Source organism: Dunckerocampus dactyliophorus, chromosome 9, assembly GCF_027744805.1.
Source record: "Dunckerocampus dactyliophorus isolate RoL2022-P2 chromosome 9, RoL_Ddac_1.1, whole genome shotgun sequence".
Classification (NCBI taxonomy): domain Eukaryota; kingdom Metazoa; phylum Chordata; class Actinopteri; order Syngnathiformes; family Syngnathidae; genus Dunckerocampus; species Dunckerocampus dactyliophorus.
In genome coordinates, this window is record NC_072827.1 from 30,901,468 (window position 1) to 30,928,823 (window position 27,356).

The 27,356-nt window shown below is 40.7% G+C and overlaps 2 protein-coding genes across 4 annotated transcripts in view; one reads left to right on the forward strand and one right to left on the reverse strand.

Annotated features, from left to right (window-relative positions):
* The window catches only part of st6gal2a (ST6 beta-galactosamide alpha-2,6-sialyltranferase 2a), a 55,561-nt gene extending 45,785 nt beyond the window's left edge, over positions 1-9,776 (forward strand). The window contains exon 7 of the mRNA XM_054786914.1: positions 4,629-9,776. Coding sequence (XP_054642889.1) covers positions 4,629-4,873 — 245 coding nt within the window. The 3' untranslated portion in view covers positions 4,874-9,776. The remainder of the gene's footprint in view (positions 1-4,628) is intronic.
* On the reverse strand, positions 1,613-27,218 carry LOC129187501 (parapinopsin-like). Of its 3 annotated transcripts, XM_054786917.1 has the most exons (6): positions 26,589-27,218; positions 16,638-16,963; positions 9,904-9,999; positions 9,493-9,726; positions 2,431-2,683; positions 1,613-2,326 (listed from the first exon to the last, which is right to left on the reverse strand). In XM_054786917.1, exons 1-5 carry the CDS (start codon positions 26,971-26,973, stop codon positions 2,477-2,479), a joined length of 1,248 nt encoding a protein of 415 aa, XP_054642892.1. In that variant the 5' UTR covers positions 26,974-27,218; the 3' UTR covers positions 1,613-2,326; positions 2,431-2,476. The 3 variants fall into 3 exon arrangements, with proteins under 3 accessions (XP_054642892.1, XP_054642891.1, XP_054642893.1); XM_054786916.1 differs by having other exon boundaries at positions 1,619-2,683; XM_054786918.1 differs by lacking the exon at positions 9,904-9,999 and having other exon boundaries at positions 1,622-2,683.
* Positions 27,219-27,356: the final 138 nt, after the last annotated feature.

A 27,356-nucleotide genomic window follows, 5' to 3' on the forward strand; every position in this document is an offset into this window, starting at 1 on the left:
TATATATATATATATATATATATATATATATATATTTATATATATTTATATATATTTATATATATTTATATATATATATATATATTTATATAATTATATTCGCATTGAACCCTACGAACGTTCCTCAGCATTGAACCCTACGAACGTTCCTCATTGCTGAACGCTGGACGGGCTCGCTGCTGCAAGCTGCTAAAGCTTGAGATGCACGCATCTTCCATTCGCAGTAGTCCATCATTCCCAATCTGACTTTATTGATTTTTGTACGGTACAGAGGCGTACATTTATGCCGTTTTCATTCCATATTTAAAGACAGTTGTATGAGGTCATATTAATTCCACATAGTTATGCTATATTTAAGTTAAAGGTTCAAGGCTGGTGAGGCACAGACTTGTTTTTGATGTTAATACAGGCTGCTTATTAAAAAGGACAACAAGATAATTCACTTTCAAATGTTTAAAAATGTTTTTTATTTATTTTCTATTTCATGGTGACTGATGAGGCTGCTTGTGTGGTCCTGGTAACCAACGTGGCACCAATAATAAATCCAACAACTGCTGTGAAGTCAGCGTACTTCAGGTGATTGTTGGATAGGAGAAAGGATTGCAGCCCTCTGCTGACAAAACATGCATTTTTATTTTTGCCAACTGTGGGCGAACAAACTCATTTGAAGTGTTTTGTATTCCAAATGTTGCCTTCAGGGTGCTTTGTAAAGCAACAAACAGACTTTCACAAGTGAACGCATCATTTCCAGCAAGGACAACATGACAGCAAAATGCTAAAGTGGAAGCCGAAAGTGATTCCACGCGCCACGGCTGCGCTATTTGTTGGAGCGGAACGGGAGGGGGGCAAGACGTCACGCAAAAGAGCACCAGGACACGTGGATGGCTTCTTATTGACCCTCATTCACATCACATGACTTGTGCACGGCTTTGTTTTTCGAGTGAAGGCCGCCTTTCGCTCTTTTGTGAGCGTGATAGCAAACACGGACGCGCATTTAAACTTCCCGGCTTTCCAGTCACTCCGCTCATTCTGATTGGCCAAGCGAGCCTGGAAATGCGCTCCCAACCATTTGGGGACGGCGGAGAAAATCACTTTGGTTGGATGTGAAAATGTCCTTTTGGGGTCAGCTTCATATGTGTGAATATTTCATAAATATTTATGGTTTGCCAAAAAATGTCAGTGAATTATTAGATACTTTTTAAAAAGGCAGTTTTACTTCATTTTTATTGTTCTGTTTTGAATGAAATGTCTTTTAATTCAGATCAACGTACTGTTTATTTACTGTCATTTTGATATCTATTAATATGATATCTCTTTATTATTCAAGCAGATATTATATTTTGTTAAACACACCAGTTTTAGATAAATGTAATATTTATCCAAATGTATTATATATGTATTGTTTGATTAAAATGTATTTATTTTGTTAAACATAGCAAATGATGCTTTTTAATACAGTATATTAAAATATGTATTATTTGGTAAATATATAAATACAGTATATCTTGTCAGCTGAACACCAAAAGGTCATTTTAGATCAATGTGATATGTATTACTAATATTTATTATTACTTGTAATATTAATATTACGTATATTATCAAACTTATTAATATTTACTTACTTTAATTAATATATATTATTAAATCAAAGGAATATTTTGGTGTTTAACAAATATTTAAATAGATGGTTACAAAAATGAGTATTTTGTCAAACACACAAAAATATGTTTATGTTGAATTGTTTTAATGTTAACAAAATACAATTTCATTATTGGTTGACAAAAATCATTTTCTTTTTTTTTCCCTCCCCGTCATGTGATCAAACCACGGAAATGGAACGAAGCTTCTTTGCTAAAAGACGGTGCATGACATGCTGCTTGCACTGGTCTCAGGAACACAAAAAGAATCGGAACCATCATTTGAGGTTGCAGGCGTTTCAGTCACGGGTCTTTCGGAATAGATTTTTTTTTTATTGCGACACACACACACTTGCAGCTTATGGAATTGAATGCCCCCCGAATCCACTGCACCGCGCCTTGTGCCTTTGGCACGGAACGACCGGGTACCAGGGTCGTCACTGCCGTCATCACGGGAAGAAATGACAAAAAATACACCCCTGCTAAGTCGTGTAGCTGCTGCAGTATTAATACTCCAGCATTTTCTTGCTGGCCCTCAGTCTCTTCTTGGATAAAATGTTAAAATACAGCAGAGCCTCGTTCTCCTCCATTGTTATTGTGTCCTTCAGACTGATGCTTCTCAGTGGAAAACCGATACGAGGCGTTGTCTGGGGGGCTTCCAGTGTCCACATACAGGACATCAGACCATACTGTGAACATTAAGCATTTCTTTTTTGATGTATTTAGCACACAAAGCACAAATAAAGCACAAAAATGACAAATTGAGCGGTCTCCGTACAAACACAAAGCTCACATGGAAAACACACGGACTTCTCCAGCGGTCGATGAGGTATCCCAGCTCAGGTCGCCACCTCGGGCGCCGTGGTTAGCTTGTCGGCCGGCGTGCAGCGCGGTTTGATGGCGGAGACCTGGGCGGCGCAGGTCACCGTGTTGCTGGACACCCTGCGGTGGAGCTGGAGGACGGTGGTCTTGGAGGGCATGGAGGTGTTGCCATTCTGCGCCGACCAGTGGTCGCAGTGGAAGAGGATGAGAAAACACCTGTAGAACTAAACGGGCAGAAGGGAGTGCGTGTTAATGGCCTTAGGACCGCGTTCATGTGCGGTACGAGCCAGCAGTGTGTCACAGGGTGGATGTGATGGAGTGGAAATCATGCTTTAATGCACTTTGATGGCGGGCAGAGCAGCACAAATGGCTTCCTAATGACCTGCTGCACAGATGCTCTGAGTGCCTTGCGCTAACAACTGACCTTGTAACGTCTGAGAGGTTCAGCTTCAGCGTTTCCAGGAAAGCCACACCTGAAGCATATAATGTCCCTTAACAGACACGTGCACGTCAAAGCTGCTGTGAAGGCTTTTCATCATAGCAGCACGCTCGGCCATGTTTCACAAAGTACAAACACGAGTCAGGGTCACAATGATTGATCTTACTTTTTGCCTAAAGTTAGGAGATGTTTTTCATATTAGGACGCTACGCTTGACTGTCCAACAGGATTATAACATCTGGACTTTATTTTGGGAATATTAGTTAAATTGCCGCACGGTGGCCTGGCGGTTAGCATGTTGGCCACACAGTCAGGAGATGTGGAGGATCTGGGTTTGTATCTCCGTTGGGCATCTCTGTGTGGAGTTTGCATGTTCTTCCTGTGGGGGTTTTCTGGGTACTCCGGCTTCCTCCCACATTCCAAAAACGTGCACGTTAGCTTCACTGGAGACTCTAAGTTGTCCATAGGTGTGAATGTGAGCGTGTTTGTCTAAACGTGCACCAGTCCAGGGTGTACCCCCCCCCCCCCCCCCCCACACCCCCACCCACCCACCCACCCAGCATGCCCACAACCCTAGTGAGGATCGTAGAAAATGGATGGATGAATAGTTTCATTGTCACAAAATTCAAGCTTCCTGACACTTACAATGTCTTTTTTTCACAAAACAACAAAAAATTACAGGTTTTTCTTCAAATAATCATCCAACTTTTCTTCATGTAAAATGAGCTCTTTTTGGTCTTCAGACCCGGACTTTTTGTGCTTGTTAAACCATTTAATGTTTTTCCAATTATTCAAAAGATATGTATATTTAGCAAATGTTACATTTTTTGGCCTAAATTAAGCATTTCCAAGCATAAAAATGGCAAAATAAAGTAAAATACAAAAATAATGCATTGAAAAGACGCATTCAAAGACAGTGCTGTAGTATTGTACACTGGTCACTAGGTGTCAGTAAGGTTGCTGTAATGTTGGGTGAGACACACACTCCACCCTACACACTACACACGACACACTACACACTACACACGACACACTACACACTACACAGACACACTACATGGCTGCTGGGGGGAAAGGAGCAGAGAGGAGCCCTGCTGGCTCCCTCTGGTGGACAGAGGCAGCTAATGAATCATTGCAGCGCCCCAGAAGCCATGTCCAATCAAATGCTCTGCTGGGATGAAATGCATGATGGGAAGGCGGTAAAAGAACTGTTGTTTTTTTCTATTTTACACTCGTATTGGTCCTTGTATCGTCTATTTCCTAGCTACCTTTTGAGTGTTGAGTTGCTTATGCATTCATTTTTCAAGATTTGGCCCCCGATGGAATAAGTTTGGACACCCCTGTCTTAAAGGAACAAGAAAAAAAGTGTATATGGCGAGAATAAAGTCCAATAGTTTATCCAATTCATTTGTAACGTCGCGATGTTACAAAAATCGACATGCATATGCGGCTTGTAGGAGAACACATCTGTTTTTTCCTCTAAATTTAGTGGGTGCAGCTTATACACCGGAGACGAAAGCAGCGGTAACGTCTCGAGGAATAAAGTCCTAAAATTACAAAAATAAGTCAAATTGCTATTACAGAAAACAATAATACAAAAGAATAGTTTTAAAAGTTTGCGAATGTAAGAATAATGTTTTGTATTGATAAAAATGTCGTGACGTTAAGAGATGTAGCGTGCACCCTTAACAGGTTTCACCCCCCATTTCCTTTCTGCCTTGGCTCTGCAGGCATCCTCCTGATGATGGCGCTGTGCGAGCAGGTGCACGTGTACAAGTACATCCCCTCTGCGAGGCAGACGGACCTGTGCCATTACCACGAGCTCTACCACGACATAGCGTGCACGCTGGGGGCCTACCACCCGCTTTTGTTCGAGAAGAACCTCGTCCTGCGGATTAACACCGGCACCGAGGGCGACCTCAAGAAGGGGCGGGTCACCCTGCCCGGGTTCCGCACCGTGGACTGTGACATCTGAACCGTACGAGAGCCGACTCTTTTGAGCCCAACTTTGGTAACTTGGTCCTTTTCTTGGGGGCCACTCTGAGGGCGCGTTGCAATAAAGCCACTGGAGACGGACGGGGGGGGGTTTGTCAACACAGTGGGCTTTGAGGGAGCTTGTTTCAAGATGGTCTTTGCCGGGAAGACGTCTCTTATCTCTCTGCTTTAGCTGAGCCATGTTAGCTGCAGCCGCAGTTTTTTTACGAGACTTTTCAATGATTTCAAATGTGTGTTTTTTCCACTTTACAGCAGTGGACTTCCTGTTTTTCTACTCTGAGTCGTCCACGCCGACAGGGTCTTAATCGGTTGTGCCCCTCCCATTGCTCTGCACCAGCCCTCGTTATTCCTCTGGTGTGCTTCCTTCGGTGGCATCGGCCTGATGAAGACGCTCGTCGCTCCGTGCTTGGATGCTGCGAGTTCTCCTGTCCAATGGGACACCAAGGTGGACACAGGTGGGCTAGACCTGGTTGGGGTGGGCTCGGTAGATGGGACGCTACGGAGGGTAGGGTAGTGGGGGCAAGTTCCCGATCTTCCAGCCATATTTGACCGGCGGCCATTTTTTAAAAACAACTCGTTGCTGTTGTTTCTACTATTGTCGTTGCTGAACGTCACCACAAACGCAGCAGAAGCAAAATAAAACCGTCCTCCTCAACCATCACCAACAAAGAACGTCTTGGGGAGAGTTCGTGCTTAAAAACTGCTGGTAACTTCATTTTTTTTCTAAACACGAAAGGACAAGACGCACAATAAAAGCAATGTTTGGCCGTTTGTCCGAAGGTGATCATCAATGTTGACTTTTGTGTTCAAACCAATCCAGTTTTGAAAACACGCTGGTGAACATTTGCAATACAGTTACCACTACACCAACACTGAGGCCGACATTTGGTGATTAGACGGGGAAATGTTGCTAAGGTAAGAGCTAAAGTAGGTGAATAGGGTGGGTAGGTAGGGAAGGAGGTACAGAATAGGGAGGAAATGGGTATTTTGGGTAAGGTAGGTAGGGTAGGGTAGGGTATGAACTTGTCCCTGGTCGCCTTGGGTGGGTTCACACCCATTCCACATACACACTGTGGCTGGCCTGCGGTTCCCATCTCTCTCCTGTCACTCGTAAGCGAATGTAACTTTTTACCGACTGCGTGTTTTAGCGCCACAGTACGTTGCAGGGGCATCTGGCGGCGAGGGGTTTACTGGTTTATTTCCGTCAGACAATCCTCCAATATTGTTCTGGAGCCGCCATCATCCACCAGGAATGTGAAGCAGTAAGACTCTCAGATTTACTTCATCTCTTCCCTTGAGGAGATGTGATTGATTTCTCTTTTTTTTTTTATACCACTCTGTTTTTAAGAGACGGTGTGTGCTGTCGTAATGAAATGTTTCCAGCCAACGTTGGCGGTTTGGTTTCAATAAGTCGAGTGTTCCGTACTGTAAGTAGCAGAAGCACTGGTGACAGAAGAGTATTTGCTCAAATAGTGACCTCAGTCTAACTGATGCCATGTCTTGATCGTCCACTCCTTGGGTGGTGACTGTCTTGCTACTCAAAACAGCAGCACCTACAGAGACATGTAAATGGTCTCTGAAACTAATCTCTGACATTTGTTCCATAAGTTTTTTTGTTTCTGATGTTGGTCCAGTCCAGTTCGACTTAATATATGTTGTATTAATTGATTGTCATTTATTTATTAGAGGGAACAAATATAAACCCTTGGCCGCTATGAGGAAATATGGTTTGGGCTCATGAAAAGATTCATTTCATGGCCGTTTTTTGAACAGTCTGAGTTGTGTGGATACAATCCTGTTCTGTGGCTCTTTGTGATGCAACATATTGAGACTGTGTAAACATTCAGTAAGCTCACAGGGGGGAGGGCGGGTGTCTTTGACCAGCTCTGTGGATACTTGGGGAAGAAAAAAAGATGACCCCGCCTCACATTGATACCAACAATGGTGACTATGAAGTTGGATTTGGGCAGTTCTGCCAGGGATGGGCATAATAATCAATGAATTTGGCTAATGGTGTTCAGTGGATTGAGGCAAAGAAGTACAGTACATGACTTCAGCTGTGGGAAGTTGACAAAACTGACAGAAAATAACCGTTGATTGATTATTAGCTGACCAACTGCCTATCCTTGTTTTGGTCTCATACAACAGCAGACCTTCTAACGGTATCATTGAGATACGAAGGAGTATTAGGGGAAACACTGAAAAGGAAACAAGAAAAATGGATACATTCCAAGAATAAACTCGTAAACAAAATATTGTCTTTTTTTTTTTTAGAAAAGACGTCGTCACATCACGAGATTAAAGTCTAATTCTAACGGGGAAAAAGTGATATCATTGGCTCGTAACATTATACCCCTCAAAGGAAGAAGCAACTTTTTTTTCTGCGAAAATGCGACTTCATTTCGGCAAAAAAATAAAACTACTAACTGAAGATTGCCACTTTTTCTAATGCAAAAAGAAAATGTATCATTGAAAACAAAATACCACTTGGAAAAATGTATTTAACAGGGTTTTCTTGAAGAAATTAATGTTTGTTTGTTTTGTTTTTTTTTTTTAAAGAAATACAGCTTTGTTCCTGGAGAAATATGTTTTAATTTCTCAAAGAATATCCAATTATTCTTGAAAAAACATCCCTTTTCCGTGTGGCCGTAATCCTCCTTAGTATTGGTGAGATGAAGCCTCATTGCTTTAAAACAAACAACAAAAAAGGTTTTGTTCCTTGTGCTTCGTGGCTAACGTCATCTCTTGGCTCACAATGTTAGCAAGTGTTTGGATGCTAAGACGGAGAAGTAACTTTTCTTTTTATCACAACTTGAGTGATTTTAGAAGCTGGAGGAAAATTCAGCTTTAAAAAAAACAAACAGATTTTGAGCTCTGCTATAAGATTTTGTGATTGTGAGAAATAAAAGGTGCAACCCATGACTGTACTGTAAATAAAATGTGAAATGACAACCAGGATCAGGCCTGCAGTCCAGGAGTCACAGGGTGCGTTCACACTTTTGGTCACGTTTGGTTCGGTTAAAATGAACTTGGTCCGCTTCGTTTGGTCAAGTGTGAACATGACCATCCAAACCTGATCTCCTTCTGCTTGCAAGGGAACTCTGGTGCAGTTTTGGTTTGGAATATTTGAGTTATGTCACGTAATAAATTCAAGAAAAGTCTTGAAAAGTATATTTTAGAAGCTTTTGGTGACATCTAAGATGGTAAACATAGCAGAAGATAAAAATAACTTGCGTATTGAGCCCAGCAGATGGCATTTTGGTTGGAATATTTGAGTTTCGTCACATAATAAGTCAAGGAAACACTTGAAAGATATATTTTAGAAGCTTTTGGTGAAACCTAAGCTGGTATATATATATCAGAAGCTAAAACATTAACTACGTATTCAATCCAGCAGATGGCATTTTGTTTGGAATATTTGAATTATGCCACATACGTCAAGCAAACTCTTGGAGAAAATATATTTTAGAAGCTTTTGGTGAAATTTAAGTTGGTAAATATAGCAGAAGCTGAAAAATTACCTGCGTATGCAACCAAGCAGATTGCATTTTGGTTGGAATATTTTAAATTTCATTACGTAATAAGTCAAGAAAACTCTTTTAAAATAATACTTTAGAAGCTTTTGGTGACACATAAGCTCGTAAATATAGCAGAATATAAAAACAACCTACATATTGAACCCAACAGATGGCATGTTTGGAAGATTAGTAAGGCAAAAACACAAAGTATATTTGAGAAGCTTTTGGTGACATCTGAGCCGGTAAACGTAACAGAACGTAAAAAAAGGTACGTATTCAACACAGCAGATGACATTTTGGTTGGAATATTTGAGTTAAGTCATGTAATAAGTCAAGAGAACTCTTTAAAAGTATATTTTAGAAGCTTTTGGTGACATCAGAACTGGTAAACATAGCAGAATAGAATAATAACTTATGTATTGAACACAGCAGTTATTTTGTTTTGGCATACAGTATTTGAGTTTCGTCACGTAATATGTCACAAAAGCTGTCCAATCAAGTCCTTGCTCGATGCACCTGTTAGCTACTGTGCAGCCTTCGGTCCCATGACAAAAACAGCAGCGTGAATGCTAAGCCAAACGCAACCGAGTATCCTTTCAAAAAGAGTCCCGAGACACAAGTGTGAACGCAGCCTCAGGCCGGCTGTGCTGTGTGTGATGCAGACAGACGCCACGTCCATGTCAGTATTGTAACCTTATTATTTAGTTGTCCTTCTTAGGTGCATGGCAGATGTAGTCAAGCTGCGGGCGGCTCTTAGTAACTCCCTATGAAGTGCAACTTAACCTCATGTGGTCGTCCACTTTTTTAATGCTATCTAGGTGAGTTCAGTGTGAGGAAGGTCCATCTTGTCACTTCCTTTTTTTATATGACCACTGGTGACGTCCAGAAACTGCTTCTTGAACGGTTCTTCTGTTTACGACATTTCCCTGCGGCACGTTCACGCAGGAGAAGAAATGAAGCACCACCTTACACCTTCTTACACTTGAATCGGTATTTGAATTTGTATGATTCCCGCTCTCCCCTTTTTTTAACCATGTCAATAAATGTTGTACATGTCCAGCTCTCCTCGTCTTCCACTGACCTGTTTGTTCATGAGGATGTAGATGAGCGGGTTGATGACGGTGCTGCTCTTGGCCAGCAGCGACGGCACCACGCTGGCCACGGGACTGATGATGTCGGGCGGCCCGAACGTGGCCATCATGGCCACCACGCCGTACGGCATCCAGCACAGCAGGTAGCAGGCGGCCGTGGTCAGGACCATGAACAGGATGTGGTACTCTCGCCTCCGGGCTGCAGTCTTGCGGATCTTACCCACCTGTGGCTCCACAAATCCATGCATTTGTATCATTACTCTTATTATCATCATTGTACGCTTTCATTCATTGATTTAATTATAAATAATCCATTTGTTATGAATGTGATGAAATGTACGACGATGTCGAGTTAATTAAATATATAATCATGGATGTGCAGTAATTAGAAATGCAGTTACATTTCTAATACTGCCACTGGCTGGCCACCAGTCCAGGGTGTACCCCGCCTGTCGCCCCAAGTCAGCTGGGATAGGCTCCGCCATGCCCCCGCGACCCTAAAGATGAGAAGTGGTATAGAAAATGGATGAATGAATGGATGAAAATTGTATTGTTAACATGGTCATTAGAAATTAAATCTATAATGCGAGTAATATAAAATGATATAATGTAATTACATATATAATCTAATAAAATGTTATTCTTTGTCATTAATGTAGTAATTAGAAAATAAAAGATGGAATTATTACAATGCCATATGAAAAATATTTCTTCACATAATTATATTGAATTATACATAAGAACGTAAGTCATTGCTTTATTTAATGAAATATATAATAATGAAAATCGTATGTGGACCATATGTTGCTGAAACGGGGCGTGCTGTCATTGATCCAAGCTGACATTTTTTCCATTGAAAGTTGATCTGTTACACACTTTGCCAATCGCAAGCCTTTCTCTGATGTTTGCCTACGCGACTTCTATGATGTCGTGTACGGCCACATCGAAAAGCTACTTGCTGATGCTGGATCCATTATCTTCACAACAGATGTGTGGATGGACAGATAGATACAAGAGATAGATACAAGAGATAGATACAAGAGATAGATACAACAGATAGATACAACAGATAGATACAACAGATAGATACAACAGATAGATACAAGAGATCGACACTTGATTAATCTCCAAAAGAAACTTGCATTTCCAGCAGCTCTGCAAAAATGTCATCGTAAACGTAATCACTTCATCACAAAATAAAACCACCAAGGCAAGACATGAGTGATAAGGAAAATAAGAAAATAGAATAAAAATTAATAAATAAATAAATACAGAACAGATCGTGTCAAATTTGTAGTGCAATAATACATAATAAATAATAATAATAACACATAAGGTAATAATTCCAGTCCAGTCCTTCCACGACTGGAGATATGTGACATTACACAGACCGGTATCGGTTGACATCAGAATCGGAAATTGAGCTTTGGACCGTATCGGCATATTGGCTATCGTCAAAAAGCCAATATCGGACAGCCCTAATGATTATACACTAGGTCCCCAACTTACGAACACCCGACTAGCGAACACTCACCGATACGAACACAAGCTGACTGGTTTATATTTTATTTTATTTTGCCTTGTAGTGCTTAGGAATCAGTATTTCTACTGCTACTGTACATGCGTGACCAGTAGAGGGCACTGTGACACTGCTAATGGGACCAAGAGGCAGCCTTAGAGCTAACGAGACTAACAGAAGCTGGGCAGAGAAAGCTTCCAGTAAAGCTAGGAAAGCTAAGTTGTAGCTGTATGATACAACCCGGACAGAGCGTGTGATTAAAGTTTATGAAGAGTTAATAGGCCTGCTTAATTCTACACCACCCACAGAACACTACCTCTTTTAGAAGAGTCTAACCACGACGACCATTTGTCCTTTTTTCAATCACTCCTCCTCCTCCTCCACAACGACGTATGCTCGACCACTCCTCTTCAAAGGTAAATAACATTTATCATTACGTATTATTATATCACTTTTATTATTGTTTTTTTTAATTAATTATCGTTTAATATTACTACTGCATCCAAACTCATATTTACATACAGTACATACACATATGCTGTATATGTATACACGTACATGTAGAACCTATATCATTGCTAATATTACCTTTGATTCGACTTAAGAACAATTCGACTTAAGAATGGTCGTCTGGAACCAATTGTGTTCGTTAGTTGGGGACTTAGTGTATATGTTTTAAGGCTATAAATCACTTTTCTCAGACAGGCAATAACATTTTAGCACATTTCTCTCTTGTTCAAACACTCTCTAAAAAGTTCAAACCTTTGTTTGAATTTTAATGATATACACAATAAATGATTAAGTCACTCACGCATATTTCACTCCTGCGACGGTGCCCATTTGTCCCGGCGCCGTTCCGCTGTACTGTAGCGTTTTTGTATCTTGGTTAAAACATTGCTGCGGTACTCCTTCCAACCGAACATTCATTTATAAGCTAGCAAGCAAAGCAAGCTAGCATGACACGGGAGACAAGGAGGGGCAGCACATCGGAGGTTGATTGACCGTTATCTACAGCCAATCAGGATGCAGAAAACAATGGGAAGAGAGAGACACTCAACTTCCCACAATGCAAATCTTCTTAAAGGGCCAGGTTCGGCCTTGTAACAGCAATCCGCGAAAGGTGAACTGCGATAGAGTAAGGGAACACTGTACAGGTATATAGTAATGGAATGACAAGGCACTTTTAAATTCAGGCCTATATATATTTTCTTTAAACCAATTTTTTAAAATTATTATTCTTATGATTATTATTATTATATATATATATATATATATATATATATATATATACATTGTAAATGATATCAAATATAGTATATATAAGAACATACTCCCTATCATCAAGCATATATATTTTTTCAATTAAGTTGTCACTATTTTTTGTTTAATATTTAGTTTGTAGTATCATTCATAATATTCTATTATATAAATGTAATTGCACATTGCATTGTGACCAAGTAATAAAGTGGACGTTTCCACTGACATATTTTCATTTCATTTATTTTATGATTGTTTATTTATTTGAATACCACTATGAGCAGATATTGATATTTTACTGTGTAACATTTTAATTGAATTCAATTTATATTAATGTACAGTATATTAAAAAATGCCTCAGATGTGCACAGGCTAATAAAATCGATCATCGGAAGTGGATATATCCACCGTAGATCCTCTTTCCTGGATGATCTCCGCTGTTGGCCACTTGTGATGACAAATGCCACAATAAAGAAGTGTGGATTTAGTCATATGATGCAACAATATGAGAACAGGATAAGCCTGAGCGGCCAGATGGCCACTGGTGTGATGCAATCCCCTTAATGCTCCCGTAGTTTAGGAGGGATTGTAACGCCAACGAGGGAAGAGCTAAGAAACATGCTCCTGCATACAGGCCATCATTTGCTTTGATTACGCAGACTTTTAAAGTCCTGATTTTGGTCTTTGCTCAAAGAAAGGACCTGGAAGTTCTGCGCTAAAGCGCGTCTGCATTTGTGGACGGAGTGACGGTTTCTTTTTTGTTGAGGTTTTAGTTGACGGGTGGAGATTTGGAATATTTGGGTTACCTAATTTAGCTGTACTATTTCTGAATATACGTTTTATTTCAATACATCCTTGCAAATTATAATATATCGTAACATATCATTTATTTATTTCATATTTCAGTTCACTTTTTTTGTTCATTTCATTTAAATAATACATTTTTAAATTATTTTTCTTTAAACAAATATTTATTATGTGAGCTGTTATTTAATACAAATTAACTTCATGTTGTTTTAATAACAATGTTGCATTTTATTTTTAATTATCATATAGTTTATCATTATTAAAACGGTAACTGAATGATTATTTTATGATAGTGATTTTAATTCGTATTTCATGAAACCATTTATTAAACCTAAAACAATTAGTTAATATTTCATCATTATATTTTTTAGGATTAGTTCTTAAAATCAAGCAGATGTTGAAATAAATAATTGTACATTCATTTTTTTGTAAGATTTTATTTTAATTTGAGATTGTTTTAAATTGTACTTGAAATGATTGAATAGTTTATCATTCTTAACATGGTGACTGATTCATTCATTATTTTATGATAGTGCCGTATGTTAAAGTAACAAATTAGATATATTTTTTATTTGCATTTGCATAACATGCAGAAAATGTTAAACATTGAAATAGTTATTAAATTTTTTTATCAAAGTTTTTATAATCAAGCAAATATTTAAATATGTAAATTGACATGATTTTTAAAGTAATTTATTTTAATTTGTATTTATTTAAAAAATTACACTTAATGATTAAACAGTTCTAATTCTTAAAAAAGTAATGCATTATTTATTTTTATGATAGTGCCTGACGTTAAAATTTTTCTTCAATTTAATAAAAACATGCATTATATGTAAAACTATTACATTGTTTATAATCATTATTTAGTTCGTTATTTCATGATATTTTTGTTTGATTATTTCCCACCAGTGGAGCCTTTCATGACATGCTTGCTTGCTAATTGCTTTCAGGTTTAATGAATGACACTGAAAGTCACTTAGCTAATGTTGTCCATTCAGATAATTGCAATTACTTCTTCGTTCTGACATGAAAAGCTGATTACGCACACCGAGAGACACTTTCACTTTCCAGTGAGTGAAAGAATGGGATTTCTTTGTTTACTGCAGGCACACCAAGGTGGAAGATGTGCTGCAATGCCATTTTAGGGAGGTTATTGCCTTGTGCTATTTTGCAGGCAGTGTCCAACAAGATCCAGAAGATGGCGCAGTGGTGAAAAAAAAGACTATGATAAGGTACTTTGTAGTTTTAAGCTTCTTCCATTATCCTTACAACGTTGTTTTGACTTAGACCATGTTCCTGCTGACTCTCCCTGTCCTTTCTTTGCTGTGTGAGGCAGGGCTTGACGTCATCCTGCAAACTAACACAAGAAGCGGCGATCCGAGCACAACGTTTTTTTGTGCTTGGTGGAAGTTAAAAAAACGGGAGAGCAAAGCATCGTCCTTATCAGGAAGTATAGTCATTTCTCGCCACTTTGCGCTTCGAATTTATCAGCTTCAGTCGATCACGGTTTTCAGAAATATATGAATGAATAAATCACTGTTTCATGGCTGAGTGCATCCTATTATTAGTCAAAAAACAATGCATATTGAAGCAAATTTCACATACAGTGGTGTGAAAAAGTGTTTGCCCCCTTCCTGATTTCTTTTTTTTTTTTGCATGTTTGTCACACTTAAATGTTTCAGATCGTTAAACAAATTTAAATATTTGTCAAAGGCAACACAACTGAACACAAAATGCAGTTTTGAAATGAAACTTTTTATTATTAAGGGAGAAAAAACATCCAAAGGTACATGGCCCTGAGTGGAACAGTGGTTGCCCCCCCGTGTTAAAACGTAACTGAGACTAATTAAGATCTATCAGTGTGGAAAAGGTTATAAAACCATTTCTAAAGCTTTGGGACTCCAGCCAACAACAGTGAGAGCCATTATCCACCAATGGCCAAAACATGGAACAGTGGTGAACCTTCCCAGGAGTGGCCGGCCAACCAAAATGACCCCAAAAGCGTGTGGATGACTCACCCAAGAGGTCACAAAAGACCCCACAACAATATCCAAAAAACTACAGGGCTCACTTGCCTCAGTTCAGGTCAGTGTTCATGACTCCACCATAAGAAAGACACTGGGCAAAAACAGCCTGCATGGCAGAGTTCCAAGACCAAAACCACTGCTGAACAAAAACAACATTAAGGCTCGTCTCAATTTTGCCCAAAAACATGTTGATGATCCCCAAGACCTTTGGGAAAATACTCAAAAGTTGAAATTTTTGGAAGGTGTGTGTCCCATTACATCTGGTGTAAAAGTAACACCACATTTCAGAAAAAGAACATCATACCAACAGTAAAATATGGTGGTGGTAGTGTGATGGTCTGGGCTGTTTTGCTGCTTCAGGACCTGGGAGACTTGCTGTGATAAATGGAAGCATGAATTCTGCTGTCTACCAAAAAATCCTGAAGGAGAATGTCCGACCATCTGTTGGTGACCTCAAGCTGAAAGCAACTTGGGTTCTGCAGCAGGACAATGATCCAAAACACACCAGCAAGTCCACCTCTGAATGGCTGAAGACTTTGGAGTGGTCTAGTCCAAGTCCTGACCTGAATCCTATTGAGATGCTGTGGTATGACCTCCAAAGGCGCTTCATGCTGGAAAAGCCTCCAATGTGGCTGAATGACAACAATTCTGCTAAATTCCTCCCCAGCACTGGAAGAGACTCATTGCAAGTTATCACAAACACTTGATTGTAGTTGTTGCTGCTAAGGGGGGCCAACCACTTATTAGTTTTAGGGGGCAATCACGTTTTCACTCAGGGACATGTAGCTTTGGATGTTTTTTCTCCCTTAATAATAAAAAGTGTCTTTTTGTGTTGTCATTGACTAATATTTACATTTCTTTGATAACATTTAAGTGTGACAAAATCAGGAAGGGGGCAAACATTTTTTCATACCACTGTTTGTGTCTAAATGAAGCGTTTTCAAGCATGACAATGGCTAAATGAACTAAAATAAAAATATAAGCTTTCAGAAGTCTACACTGGCCACTAGGTGTCACTACTGTTCCTGTAATGTCCGGTGAGACACACAAGCATCAGACTGGTTCTCAAGATCAACAGGTTTGAATGATCTCACAACAGGCACAGTAATCCCAGATGAAAAACCCTAACATAAACACAGACTACTTTTTGCGGCTGTAACCCATGCCAAGACAAAACTCAGCTCTTAACCCTCAACGTCACTTCCTGTCCGCCCGCCACTCAGCTTCCCTACCATGGAACACATTTATAGCAATGCACACAAGCACAAGTGTCATTTATGTCTTAGATGGTTTATTTTCTGTTACCACGTCTACGATTTTGGGTGTGTAAATGTGACCACAGGGCGTGTTACTTCATGTTTAGAGGGCTCTAATAATGTTAAAAATCGTATTTAGAAGGTTTCTATGTTGTAACTATGAAAATATTTGATTCATGAATAAGGACGTGAAAAACTAATGTGAAAAAGTGTTTCATCTGGATCGAATCTCCATTTGGCAGCAATTCAGCTCGGACTTTTCGTACCTGTTTGACTGCCCAGAGCAGCCTGCTGTAGCAGTAGATCATGACCAGCACAGGGAGACCCAGGCAGAAAATGAAGAGACAGATGATGTAGGCGTGAGACTGGGCGGTCCGGGCCGTCCAGGACACAGAGCAGCTGGTCCCCGCCCCTTCCTCGCCATAGCTGCTCCAACCCAGAAGCGGAGGAACCGTCCAAAACAGGGAGTAGAGCCACGAGCCCCCCACGGCCAACAGGGGCTTCCGGTAGTTTGGACCACGCTTGTTGTAGACGGTGAGAGTGCTGTAGCGGTCGTAGGAGAGGATCACCAGGGAAATCAGCGACACGATGCCTGGGAATGTGCAAAGATGCACATGAGCAACTACATGCAACTCAGCAAGAAGTCATTTCCTGGTTCGCGGAGCGCGACGGGAGACGATTGGACCGCACCGTTTTCTGACTCAGAGGCAGGGACAGTGGTTCAACTTTAATAGATGCTTGAAAACAGCACTGTTCATGTCATATAGAGGATCTTTGACTTTTTTTGAAGTAGGCCCTTAAAAACAGCATAGCACCCCTGTTATATAGAGGATCTTTGGCTGGCATTTTTATAGTAGGTGCTCAAAAACAGCAGCTGCTCCTGTCATATAGAGGATCTTTGACTAGAGTTTTTTTTTTTTTGCAGTTGACCTTAAAAACATCAGTGTGCTCTGTTATATAGAGGATCTTTGACTAGCATTTTTTTTTAAGGTCCTTGAAAACCGCCCAGCACTCCTGTTATGTAGAGGATCTTTTGAGTGTTTTTGCCCTAGTGTACTTCAGTATGAATAGATGCTTGAAAACAGCACTGCTCCTGTTATATGGAGGATCTTTGTCGGGGTTTTTTTTGCAGTAGGTCCTTTAAAACAGCAGACTGCTCCGGTTAAATAGAGGATCTTTGTCTAGAGTTTTTTTATTTTTTTTGCAGTAGCTCCTGTAAGCTGTGGCACAGCTGCTCCAAAATCAGTTGTTTGGAGAATTCTCAACACGTTGGAGTGAGGGGTAGTGATGTGCGATACCGCTTATTTCGTTTCAGATCTGATACTGACAAAAAAATCTGTCTGGTATCGGCGATACCGATCCAAGATGATTTACAAAATATACCAAGCAGGGTGATTTACAATAATAATTGCAAAAGAAGAAAAACAGAGGAGAAAGTCATGTAAAATATGTGGAAATGCTATTTTAAACAAAAAAACTACATTTGTAAAATAATAAAACCATTAAAATCAATGATTGGTTATGAAGAACTGCTCTAAAAATGAAAACTTTAACGTTAACTATCGCTTCGACACACAAACATTACCTCAAATGATTTGAGAATCGATTTCAGAGCATGAAGCGCTGGTATCGGAAGTATGAATATTTCAGTATCGATATGCACATCGCTACTGATGGGGTACTCATGGTACGACAAAAAGCCTCTGGGGGCACACAAGACAAAAAAGGCTGGGAAACATTGATATAGAGGATCTTTGACTGGCGTGTTTTTTTGCAGTACTGTTGGTCCTTACAAACAGCAGAGTGCTCCTGTCATAGAGAGGATCTTTGACAAGCATATTTGCAGTAGCCCTTTAAAAACCGCAGTGAAGTTCCAATACGCTTTTTCTGTTTGAAGGTCAGAAGGTCACTTTTTCTAACGTCTATGAAGTGTTCCAACAAAAGTGAGAAACACTCTTGACCCACTCACTCCTACGCCACCATGAATTACCTCAATGTGACTTTCACAGCCCCCAACTGGTGACCTTTTATGTTCGTGCGCCTGATGAAAAAGTGGACGCAGCACAAAGCAAAGTGCTGTTGGATAACACGAACTGCAAGAAATGGAAAACCTTTGCTGCAGTCGAACTTTTGCTTAATTCATCAACACACAACCCCTCTGCCCTCCGATGACAGTGACGCTCAAAAAGATATCCAGGATCACAGAGAGGATTTTGACCAGTTTTTTTCCACTCAGTCCTTAAAAACAGCAGAGTGTTTTTGTAGTAGGTCCTTAAAAACAGCAGAACGAGGATCTTTGACTGGCAACTTTTGCCGTAGGGCCTAAAAAACAGCTGAGCAATGCTGCTGTATAGAGGATCTTTGACCAGTGTTTTTCTAGTTGATCCTTAAAAACAGCAGAGCGACGATCTTTGACTCGTGTTTTTGCAGTAGGTCCTTAAAAACAGAAGAGCGAGGCTGCCATATACTGTAGATGTTAACCGTTGCTTTTGTAGTTGGTCCTTAAAAACAGCAGAGCGAAGATCTTTGAGTAGCATTTTTGCAGTAAATTCCTAAAAACAGCAGAATGCTCCTGTCATACAGAGGATCTTTGACTAGTAAATCCCAAAAAACAGCAGAGTACTGCTGCCATGTAGAGGATCTTTGACTAGTATTTTGGCTGTAGATTCCTAAAACTAGCAATGCGGTTCTGTCGTATGAATGCTTTTTGAGTAGCATGTTTGCAGTAGGTCCTTTTAAAAACAGCAGAACGCTCCTGTTGGAGGATCTTTTTGTCGATTGCCAAAAAACAGCAGCATACCCCTGCAATTTGGAGGCTCCTTGGCTAGTCTTTTTGCAGTAGGTTCCTAAAAACAGCTAAGTGGTCATGTCATATAGAGGATCTTTGAGTCGCATTTGTGCATAAGGTCCTTAAAAACAGCAGATCGCTCCGGCCACGTAGAGGATCTTTGGCGTTTTTGCAGTAGGTTTTTAACAACAGCAAAGTGCTCCTGTCCAAAAGAAGATCTTTGAGTGCTGTTTTTAAGAACCCACTGTACCGCAAAACCTCCAGAGTACTTCAGTCATATAGAGGATCTTCAACTAGGGTTTTTGCAGTAGGACCCTAAAAACAGCAAAGTGCTCCTGTCATACAGAGTATCTTTAACTGGGTGTTTTTGCAGTAGGTCATACAGAAAAGTGATCCTGTCCTATAGAAGATCTTTGACTTCTGTTTTAAGGACCTACTGCAAAACCTCTACAGTAGAGTACTTCCGCCGTATAGAGGATCTTGGACTAGGGTGACTGCAGTAGATCCCTAAAAACAGCAGTAGTAATATGTAATATGCATATTTTTGACGAATAAGAGGCCATAGTCAACCACAAAACAGTGGTGATTTATTCATGATTATATTTTGAACCACTGCAGTAGGGTGAAGCCACGAAATTTGAAGCGCAAAGTGGTTGCTACCATAGCAACAAAACTCAATTGGGTTACCTGTTTCCATTATGCGCAACATAAACACAACACAATCATTCTTTTTTTAAAACTAATGTTGTCTCCCATTTGTGACAAAAGCACCAGCACAGCACAGCACAACTATGGATTTGTACTTTCAAAGCATCTCTCTGCCTTGTCATTGCGACGCAGCGTAAATGATCATGACTGGGGTGAACACAAACGTGTCTCCACACGATGACGGCCTTGCTTTCATTTTAAAACCATTTTTAATCCAAAAAATATGTATGATGAATCATATAATCATATAATTCTCATACTGACCATTCTAATTGCTATTTCTCTTCTAATCTAACTGAGAAGAACATAAGAAGCCACAGGCGCCTCGTGAATACAAAAAGAGGCAAATCCTGCAGAGAAAATCTTCTCTTTTTCATTATTCAAACCAAATTGAGAGCATCAGGAAACCATTTTGAAGAGGTTGTTCATTGTCTTTCTCACATCATATTTAAGAGAGTGCAAAAGACAATTAGACCGCAGTGAAAATAGGGGTGGGGGGGGAGTAAAATTATGCTAAAAAGGATGGAAAGCTACAAAAATTATGACAAAAATCATTTTGTGGGAAAAATAGTTGCATTTTTCGATTTAAAAAATGCTATCTTATGGGAATAAAGCCTAAAATAACAAAAAAAAAAATGAAAGAAAGAGAATAAGAATAAGAATTTTCCTGGTATGTAGCCAGACATAGCGAAGCGACTGCTGCATTTTGGCAGTGTGGCATCAACTTCCTTTGGGTTCCTTGGTGATTTTGTTCTTTAGTGTATTCCCACCATCAGTGGAGAAATTTGTGTCAGCAACACCAAGGATGTCCCACAGACTGCCCTGGTCCTCTTCCTCTTACTGTTCCTGTGGAGAGGAGCCCACTGAGATGAACTTTTACTTGATGAATCGTAGTCGACATGTTGGCGCTGCCCCTCCTGTTCTGTATCGACTCATCTCGTTTTGCAGGAAAAAAAAGTTGCTTATCGTAGTTTAGCTTACTTGAAAACGGGCATACCGTACGGAGCGCATTAGAAACTGGAGAGGAAAACAAAGCTCTCTTTGGCTACACGGTCATTTATTAACTAATATATTGTGTGACGGCCCCCTACAGCACAGCAGCAACAGAACCAATGTTGTAATAGCATTAAGGAGCAAACAGCTCGGCCAGCAGTTATAGCGTTGACGGTACGGCAAGTGGAACACGCGTGCCGGCTGAGTAGCAGCATTTTAACTCATTCAATACCAAAGAAGTGTTGATACGCTGTTTTTTGTTCAACCCGAGCGCCCGACCCCAAAGACGTTTTACAAAAAGAGATGATCATGCAAGTCAGCACCACTGTAGAGCAATTAGCCATAAAAACGGCCACCAGGTGGCAGAAGTGCATGGGATAAGAGCTCGGCAGCTCATCGTGGCGCTCATGATGACGCAGGAAACACAAAAGACAGGAAGTTGGAGAGGGCAGAGGAGTGTAACTGCAGGAAGTCACCATTGTAGGGAAATGTTAAAGCGTGCGCACAACACGCACACACGTGCACACACTACATGCACACACACTACATGCACATGCATGCACGTTCACGCACACAGTTGAGTTCCCAATGTAAAAATTGTAAATAGTTGGTAGTTGTAAATCTGTTGCTATTTTGATATAAAACAAGCCTTTTTTCTGTTGTTTATGTTGTGGTGTGGTTGTTTACATATTTGAGCGGTCACAAAAGCAAAAAATATTAGTGTCAAAATGAAAGTTATGCTTGAAATGTATCTTGTCACAAAAAGCTGTTTTTCTCCCTGTTTTAGTGAGGAACTGATACTTTCCTGAAACTTACCTATGTTCTACTGCTGATTACTAAAGAACGGGTTTTGGTAGGTACCGTGTTTATATAACCATAGAACACAATATTCTGTGTGCCTTGAAAGATCGGTCAAAATCGTCTAAAATGGCTGGAACTGCAGGGGTTGGGTGTCTTTTGAAAAATGGCAGGGGTTGAATGAGTTAAAGCGCATGCAGAGGTAGATAAAACTGCTCGATGCTGACGCCTGTAGGAGTTTATATCAATATCAATAAATCAGGAGGTTGCTTAAAGCGACAGCTCCAGTAAACCACAATGTTTTATTGTTTTTTGTAGATAACACTGACAAAAATACAAATATAGCACAGCACAACTATGGATCTTTACTTTAACAACATCTCTCTGTCTTCTCATTTGTACGCAATGTAAATGATCGTGACTGGCAGGGAGAAGTAGCAGTTAGACTGTTAAGGATTCAATCCTGGCGGCACCTAAACAGCACTTTTCATGTAATTTTCGAACATTTACTGCTGTCGAAAACTGCACTAATGTTGCCAATCCTCCTGTCTGCCGTCCGGACATTTAATGGCTTCACTTATGTCAGAAGAATGTAAGTTGCAAACATAATTTGCGTATTTTCCACAGAATAAGGGCACTTAGCTGCTTTTGTCGACATGGGTCAAAAATGGGTCACTTCTATGAAAAATGGGTCCGTTTATGTCAACAGGTGTTGTACGGTCAACGGCAACAGCAACATAATGACTGTCTGGCACAGCCGGGGTGCCATTTGTGGCCAACAGCTGTTTTTTTTTTTTATTGGCCCGTGGCACATTCTAGAAACAGAATTTAATAACAAGAAAACTAAAAAATAAATATATGTTCACTCCTGATAGAAATCTTAGGATCGGTTGAAAAATTGCTAGAATTTGCAACAACAATTCAACTGAAATAGGCTGTTTATCAGCTGATCAAAAGTTTAAGACCATCGCTCAAAAAATAACAAAAAACTTTCCAGACCAGAACAAAAAATGTTGTCAGTAGGACTCAGTAATGAGGAGCTCCACCGTTCTTGTTCATCACTTCCAAAATGGCTTTGGGCATGCTTGATGCCAGTGCTTCCAGGAAGCGAGTGGGAACATTGCTCCAAGTGGTGAAGATGGCTTCACCAAGGGCATCAACTGTCTGGAACTGATGGCCATTTTTATAAACTCCCCTTGCCATCCATCCCAAATGTTCTCTATGGGATTTAAATGAGGGGAACATGCAGGATGGTCCAAAATAGTGAGGTTATTCCTCTTGAAGAAGTCCTGTGTCAGGTGGGCATTATGAACTGCAGTGTTGTCCTGTTGAAGAACCCAGCTGGTACCACACAGACGAGGGCCCTCGGTCATGAAGGATGCCCGCTGCAACATCTGCATCCGTTTGACGACGCTGCACCATCTGAAGCTCCGGTGTTCCACTGAATGAAAAAGCACCCCAGACCATGATGGATCCCCCTCCACTGTGCCGGGTAGAAAACATCTCAGGTGGGATCTCCTTGTCATGCCAGTAACGTTGGAAGCCATCTGGACCGTCAAGGTTACATTTGTTCTCATCAGAGAATACAACTTTGTTCCACCTTTCAATGTCCCATGTTTGATGCTCCCTGGCAAAGTCTAAACGGGCACTTTTGTGGCGTTGAAGGAGACGAGGTCTTTGAATTCCTTTTTTGTTTTTTTAAGCCTTTTCCGCAGATGGCGTCTGATGGTTATTGCTGCAGTCGGCACCAGTAAGGCCTTCATGTGGGTGGAAGACCGCCCTGTGTCTTGATGACAGCCAATGGGATCCTCCGGCTCAGCGCAGGTGTGATGTTTTTGGGTCGACCGCTTGACTTTTTTGTTCCATAATGCTCAGGATCTTTCCAAAAAAGTAGAATGGCTGGTTTCCTGCTCCCAACCTCAGCAGCCATGGCACGCTGCGAGAGGCCTCGCTTATGCAGCTCCACAATCCCACCACGTTGAAAAAGAGGATGCTTCTTAGCTTCACCACCAGGAGGGCATGACAGTGGGAATGATGACACAAAATGAACAGATCTTGGCTTTTATAGCCTGTGGTCTTAAACTTTTGATCAGCTGATAAAAAGCCTATTTCAGTTTAATTGTTGTTTTCAATAAATGACTTTTTGTCTCACTCGCCCTTCTTGTTTTTGCATATTGGAGCTCTACTTAAAACCTCATTAAGGTCCAATTGTGCAAAATGCAAACTCTAGCAATTTTTCAACTGGTCATAAGATTTTGATCAGGAGTGTATGGGAATAAAGTCATAATTATGTGAAGAAAATGTACAAGAAGAAAGTTTAAAAAGAAAGAACAGCAGAAATGAAAAAAAACTGCTGCAGTTTTACAAGAATTAAGTCAAAATATTAAGAGAAAAAAGTTGCATTCTGACCAAAAAAAAAGTCACAAGAAAGAAACTTGTATTATGAATATCATGAGGAAAAATATCTTTTAGAATATTTTTTGCCATTTTAGTAGCACAGAGTTGAAATATTAGAAAAAAATGAAGTAATTTTTCTCAAAGACATAGCGAGAGTGTCTTTGGCGAAAGTGAAAAGTAAATGTGCAAGCAATGGCCAGTTTCAGTTTTGATTTTAGCTTTTATGTCTTATGTCGACTTCAGTCGCCCAGTCCGAGGGCAAAAACAAGTTCCACTGTATACATCACATCACATCTCATCACCTGAGACCATTACGATTCTAAAAGCAAGCCTTGTCTCCTCAGAAGAACCACCACCACGCTCAGAAGATGACTCATTTACTCCAAATCCCCACCTCGGATTGGTCGCTGGCTGGCTTTTTTTTAAACCTCAAAAGCACGGAAAAGACAGCAAACTCTGCTAACTCAGTTAAGTCAGTGCAACAGGTCCGCTAGATATGGATTGTTCGTCGTGAATTGAGAGAAAATCCCCGTAAGGTCGTGTGGCTGGAGTGTTTCTGCAGGCTATTTCCTGACTGAGCGATGAAAGGAACACAAAGAGTGCAGGTGGCGTTGTTCAAGTGGTATGTTGAAATGTCTTTTAACACTGCTGGACGGTCAGATGGAAGATAAGTTGGAGATGTCCTTGAAGCTCCGGGTAGAAGATTACTTTTTCGAGGGTACTCCTTTGTAATCACTACAGCTGACATGTTTTTTTCAACCGTACTACGGTCGTCCCTTGACACATCCAACTCAATCACTTTTCAAAGTATATTAACAAATCGCCACTGTTTCATGGTTGACCACAGCCTATTGTTAGTCAAAAGATATTCCTATTTCAGCAAACTGGCAAATTCTACGTGGTTTTGGACTAAATTAAGCATTTTCAAGCATCAAAAAGAACAAAAATACAAATATAAGGCAATCAGAAAACACAGTGAAAGACACGTTGTGCTGTACAATATTCTACACTGGTCACTAGGTGTCAGTAATGTTATACTGAAGAGACAATAGCCACTGCAGGAGTCCAGAAACCAAAAACACAACAAGGAAATCTCCCAATGCTAACGTGTGAGTCTATAATGTCCGATAATTTCCGACAATGATGTCTATTATATTGGGGAGTGCAACTGTAAAGATGACTATTTCATGGGTGTTATTTCATGTCTAGAGGACTCTAATAATGTTAAAACCTTATTTAGAAGGTCGAAAAACAGGTTTTTTTATGCTGAAACTATGAAAATATTCAATTTATAAAGACGGAATCCTACTTATCACGGTCGGGTCTGGAACCAATTAACCGTGATAAACGAGGGATTAGCGTACACACTTCTCATGCTGTGGCCATTTTACATTAGGGGACCAAAGACCTACTGCAAAAACATGATGATCTTTTTGTTTATAGGACATACAGCAAAAAAGCTACTTAAAGATCCTCTATATGACAGGAATGCTCTTACTGCAAAAACAGCCACCCCTTTTCAATGGGTTGCTGGTCTTAATCTTGTGCTTTTATTCTGAAGCGGATTTTTTATGAGGCGGGGTGGTGTTTATTAAGACTATTACACGTGGCGACAACTTCCTGAAGAAGAAGAAGAAGAAGAAGAAGAAGGCGACCAACAATGTATTGTTTGTAGTTACTGTCATTATGTCGTTAAATGTGCCAGTCCTCTCCCTTGTTGAGCCTTGCAAAGTGTCTGCCTGTGTTTTTTGCTTATTATATAGCAGCCGGTAAAGTGGAACATGCATGTTAGTTATCTATTTGTCATACTTGTAGGTGTTTGAAATGGTAAAATGGAAATGTAAAATTGGGATTTTCAATGGAATTCAAATGAATGTTTGAAATGTTTAACGGTCTTGGTCTTGAAATGTTCATTAAACGTTGAAAAATGTCCACAATTGTGCGACACGAGGGCTATGCTGTTTTTAAGGACCAGCTGCAAATACACAAGCCAAGGATCATTTTTATGACAGGAATGCTCTGCTGTTTTTAAGGACCCACTGCAAAAACAAAAGTCGAAGATCCTTTCTATGACAGGAGCGCTCTTACTGCAGAAACACCAGTCAAAGGTGACAGGTGCTCTGCTGTTTTTAAGGGCTAACTGCAAAAAACTCAAGTCAAAGAATCTGCTGCAAAAACGCTCACAAGCTTTGGACTGAACTCTGCTTTCGATAGTGGAAGGTGTACCTAATATTGTGGCTGCTTCTAGATGCGGCAGGTAGCTTATCTATGATAATATAGAGGATCTCTGTAAAATGGATACTTTTCCCCCTAAGTGTATATTACATTTAAGTGCACAGTGTTGTAGAGATGAGATACTTCTATTGAGATCCAATATGAGGAGTTCCTAATATTTTGGTGACCTTATTTTGCTACGGGAGAGGGACAATATACATTTGAAACAGCTCTCACGATAAACATTTCGGCACTTAGCAGGACTTTCTTTGCATTGGAGGTGTACCCGATGAGCGACGCCTCGTCCCGGGGGTCTTACCGAAACACGAGTTGATGAAGCCGTACCAGTTGCAGCCGCTGCGGCCGAGCAGCCACCGTCCGCGGATGCTGGAGGCGAAGCTGAGCGTGGTGCCGAAGACGCACACCAGCATGTCGCTGACGCTGATGTTGAGCAGCAGCATGTTGACGGGCGTGCGCAGCTTCTTGAACTTGCAGAAGAGCAGCAGCACCACCAGGTTGTTGAGAAAGCCAAAGGTCATGATGAAGCCCAGCACCACGGAGAGCACGACGAAGCCCGTGGACGACAGGCGACCCTCTTCCTCCTCCTCCTCCTCGGCGGGGGGATCCAGCAGCAGCTCCAGGTCGTCGCTCAGGTTGAAGCTGAAATTGAGACCTGCTTGGCCGGAGAACATCCTGAGGGCCATTCATGGGAGCTCGGCTGCGCCTTTTCCTCTCTGTGACTTTTTCCTCTTTTTGATAAGTTTACAAGCTTTTTCCATGCATTCTTTTTAAATTCCACATCATCGCCCTCTTCTCCACCACCTTATCTTTCTGTCTCAGTGGACCACTGTTGACCTGTCTGCTTCATCCCGCTTCATGCGCGACATCGACAACCTTCTTTCCATCTTCTCCAGCCATGTAATCCACCCACTGTAGAGAGTCCGGGTGTGAAAGTGCGCCTCTCTGCGCGTCTTCAAGGTCCAGCATCTTTTTAAAAGGCGGCTTCACTGACGTCAGCCACGCATCGTAAAACGCCGGAGCCAACCGGGGAAGGGTGGAAGGGATGGAGGCGGTGGAGCGGTCTCCT

Excerpts from the sequence above, each read along its gene's own strand:
- LOC129187501 (XM_054786917.1), bottom strand. The coding sequence starts at position 26,973 with ATGGCCCTCAGGATGTTCTCCGGCCAAGCAGGTCTCAATTTCAGCTTC. Across the intron at positions 16,964-26,588 it reads CTTCATCAACTCGTGTTTCG|GCATCGTGTCGCTGATTTCC; the intron begins GTAAGACCCCCG and ends GCACATTCCCAG. Across the intron at positions 9,727-9,903 it reads CCAGTGGCAGTATTAGAAAT|GTGGGTAAGATCCGCAAGAC; the intron begins GTAACTGCATTT and ends GTGGAGCCACAG.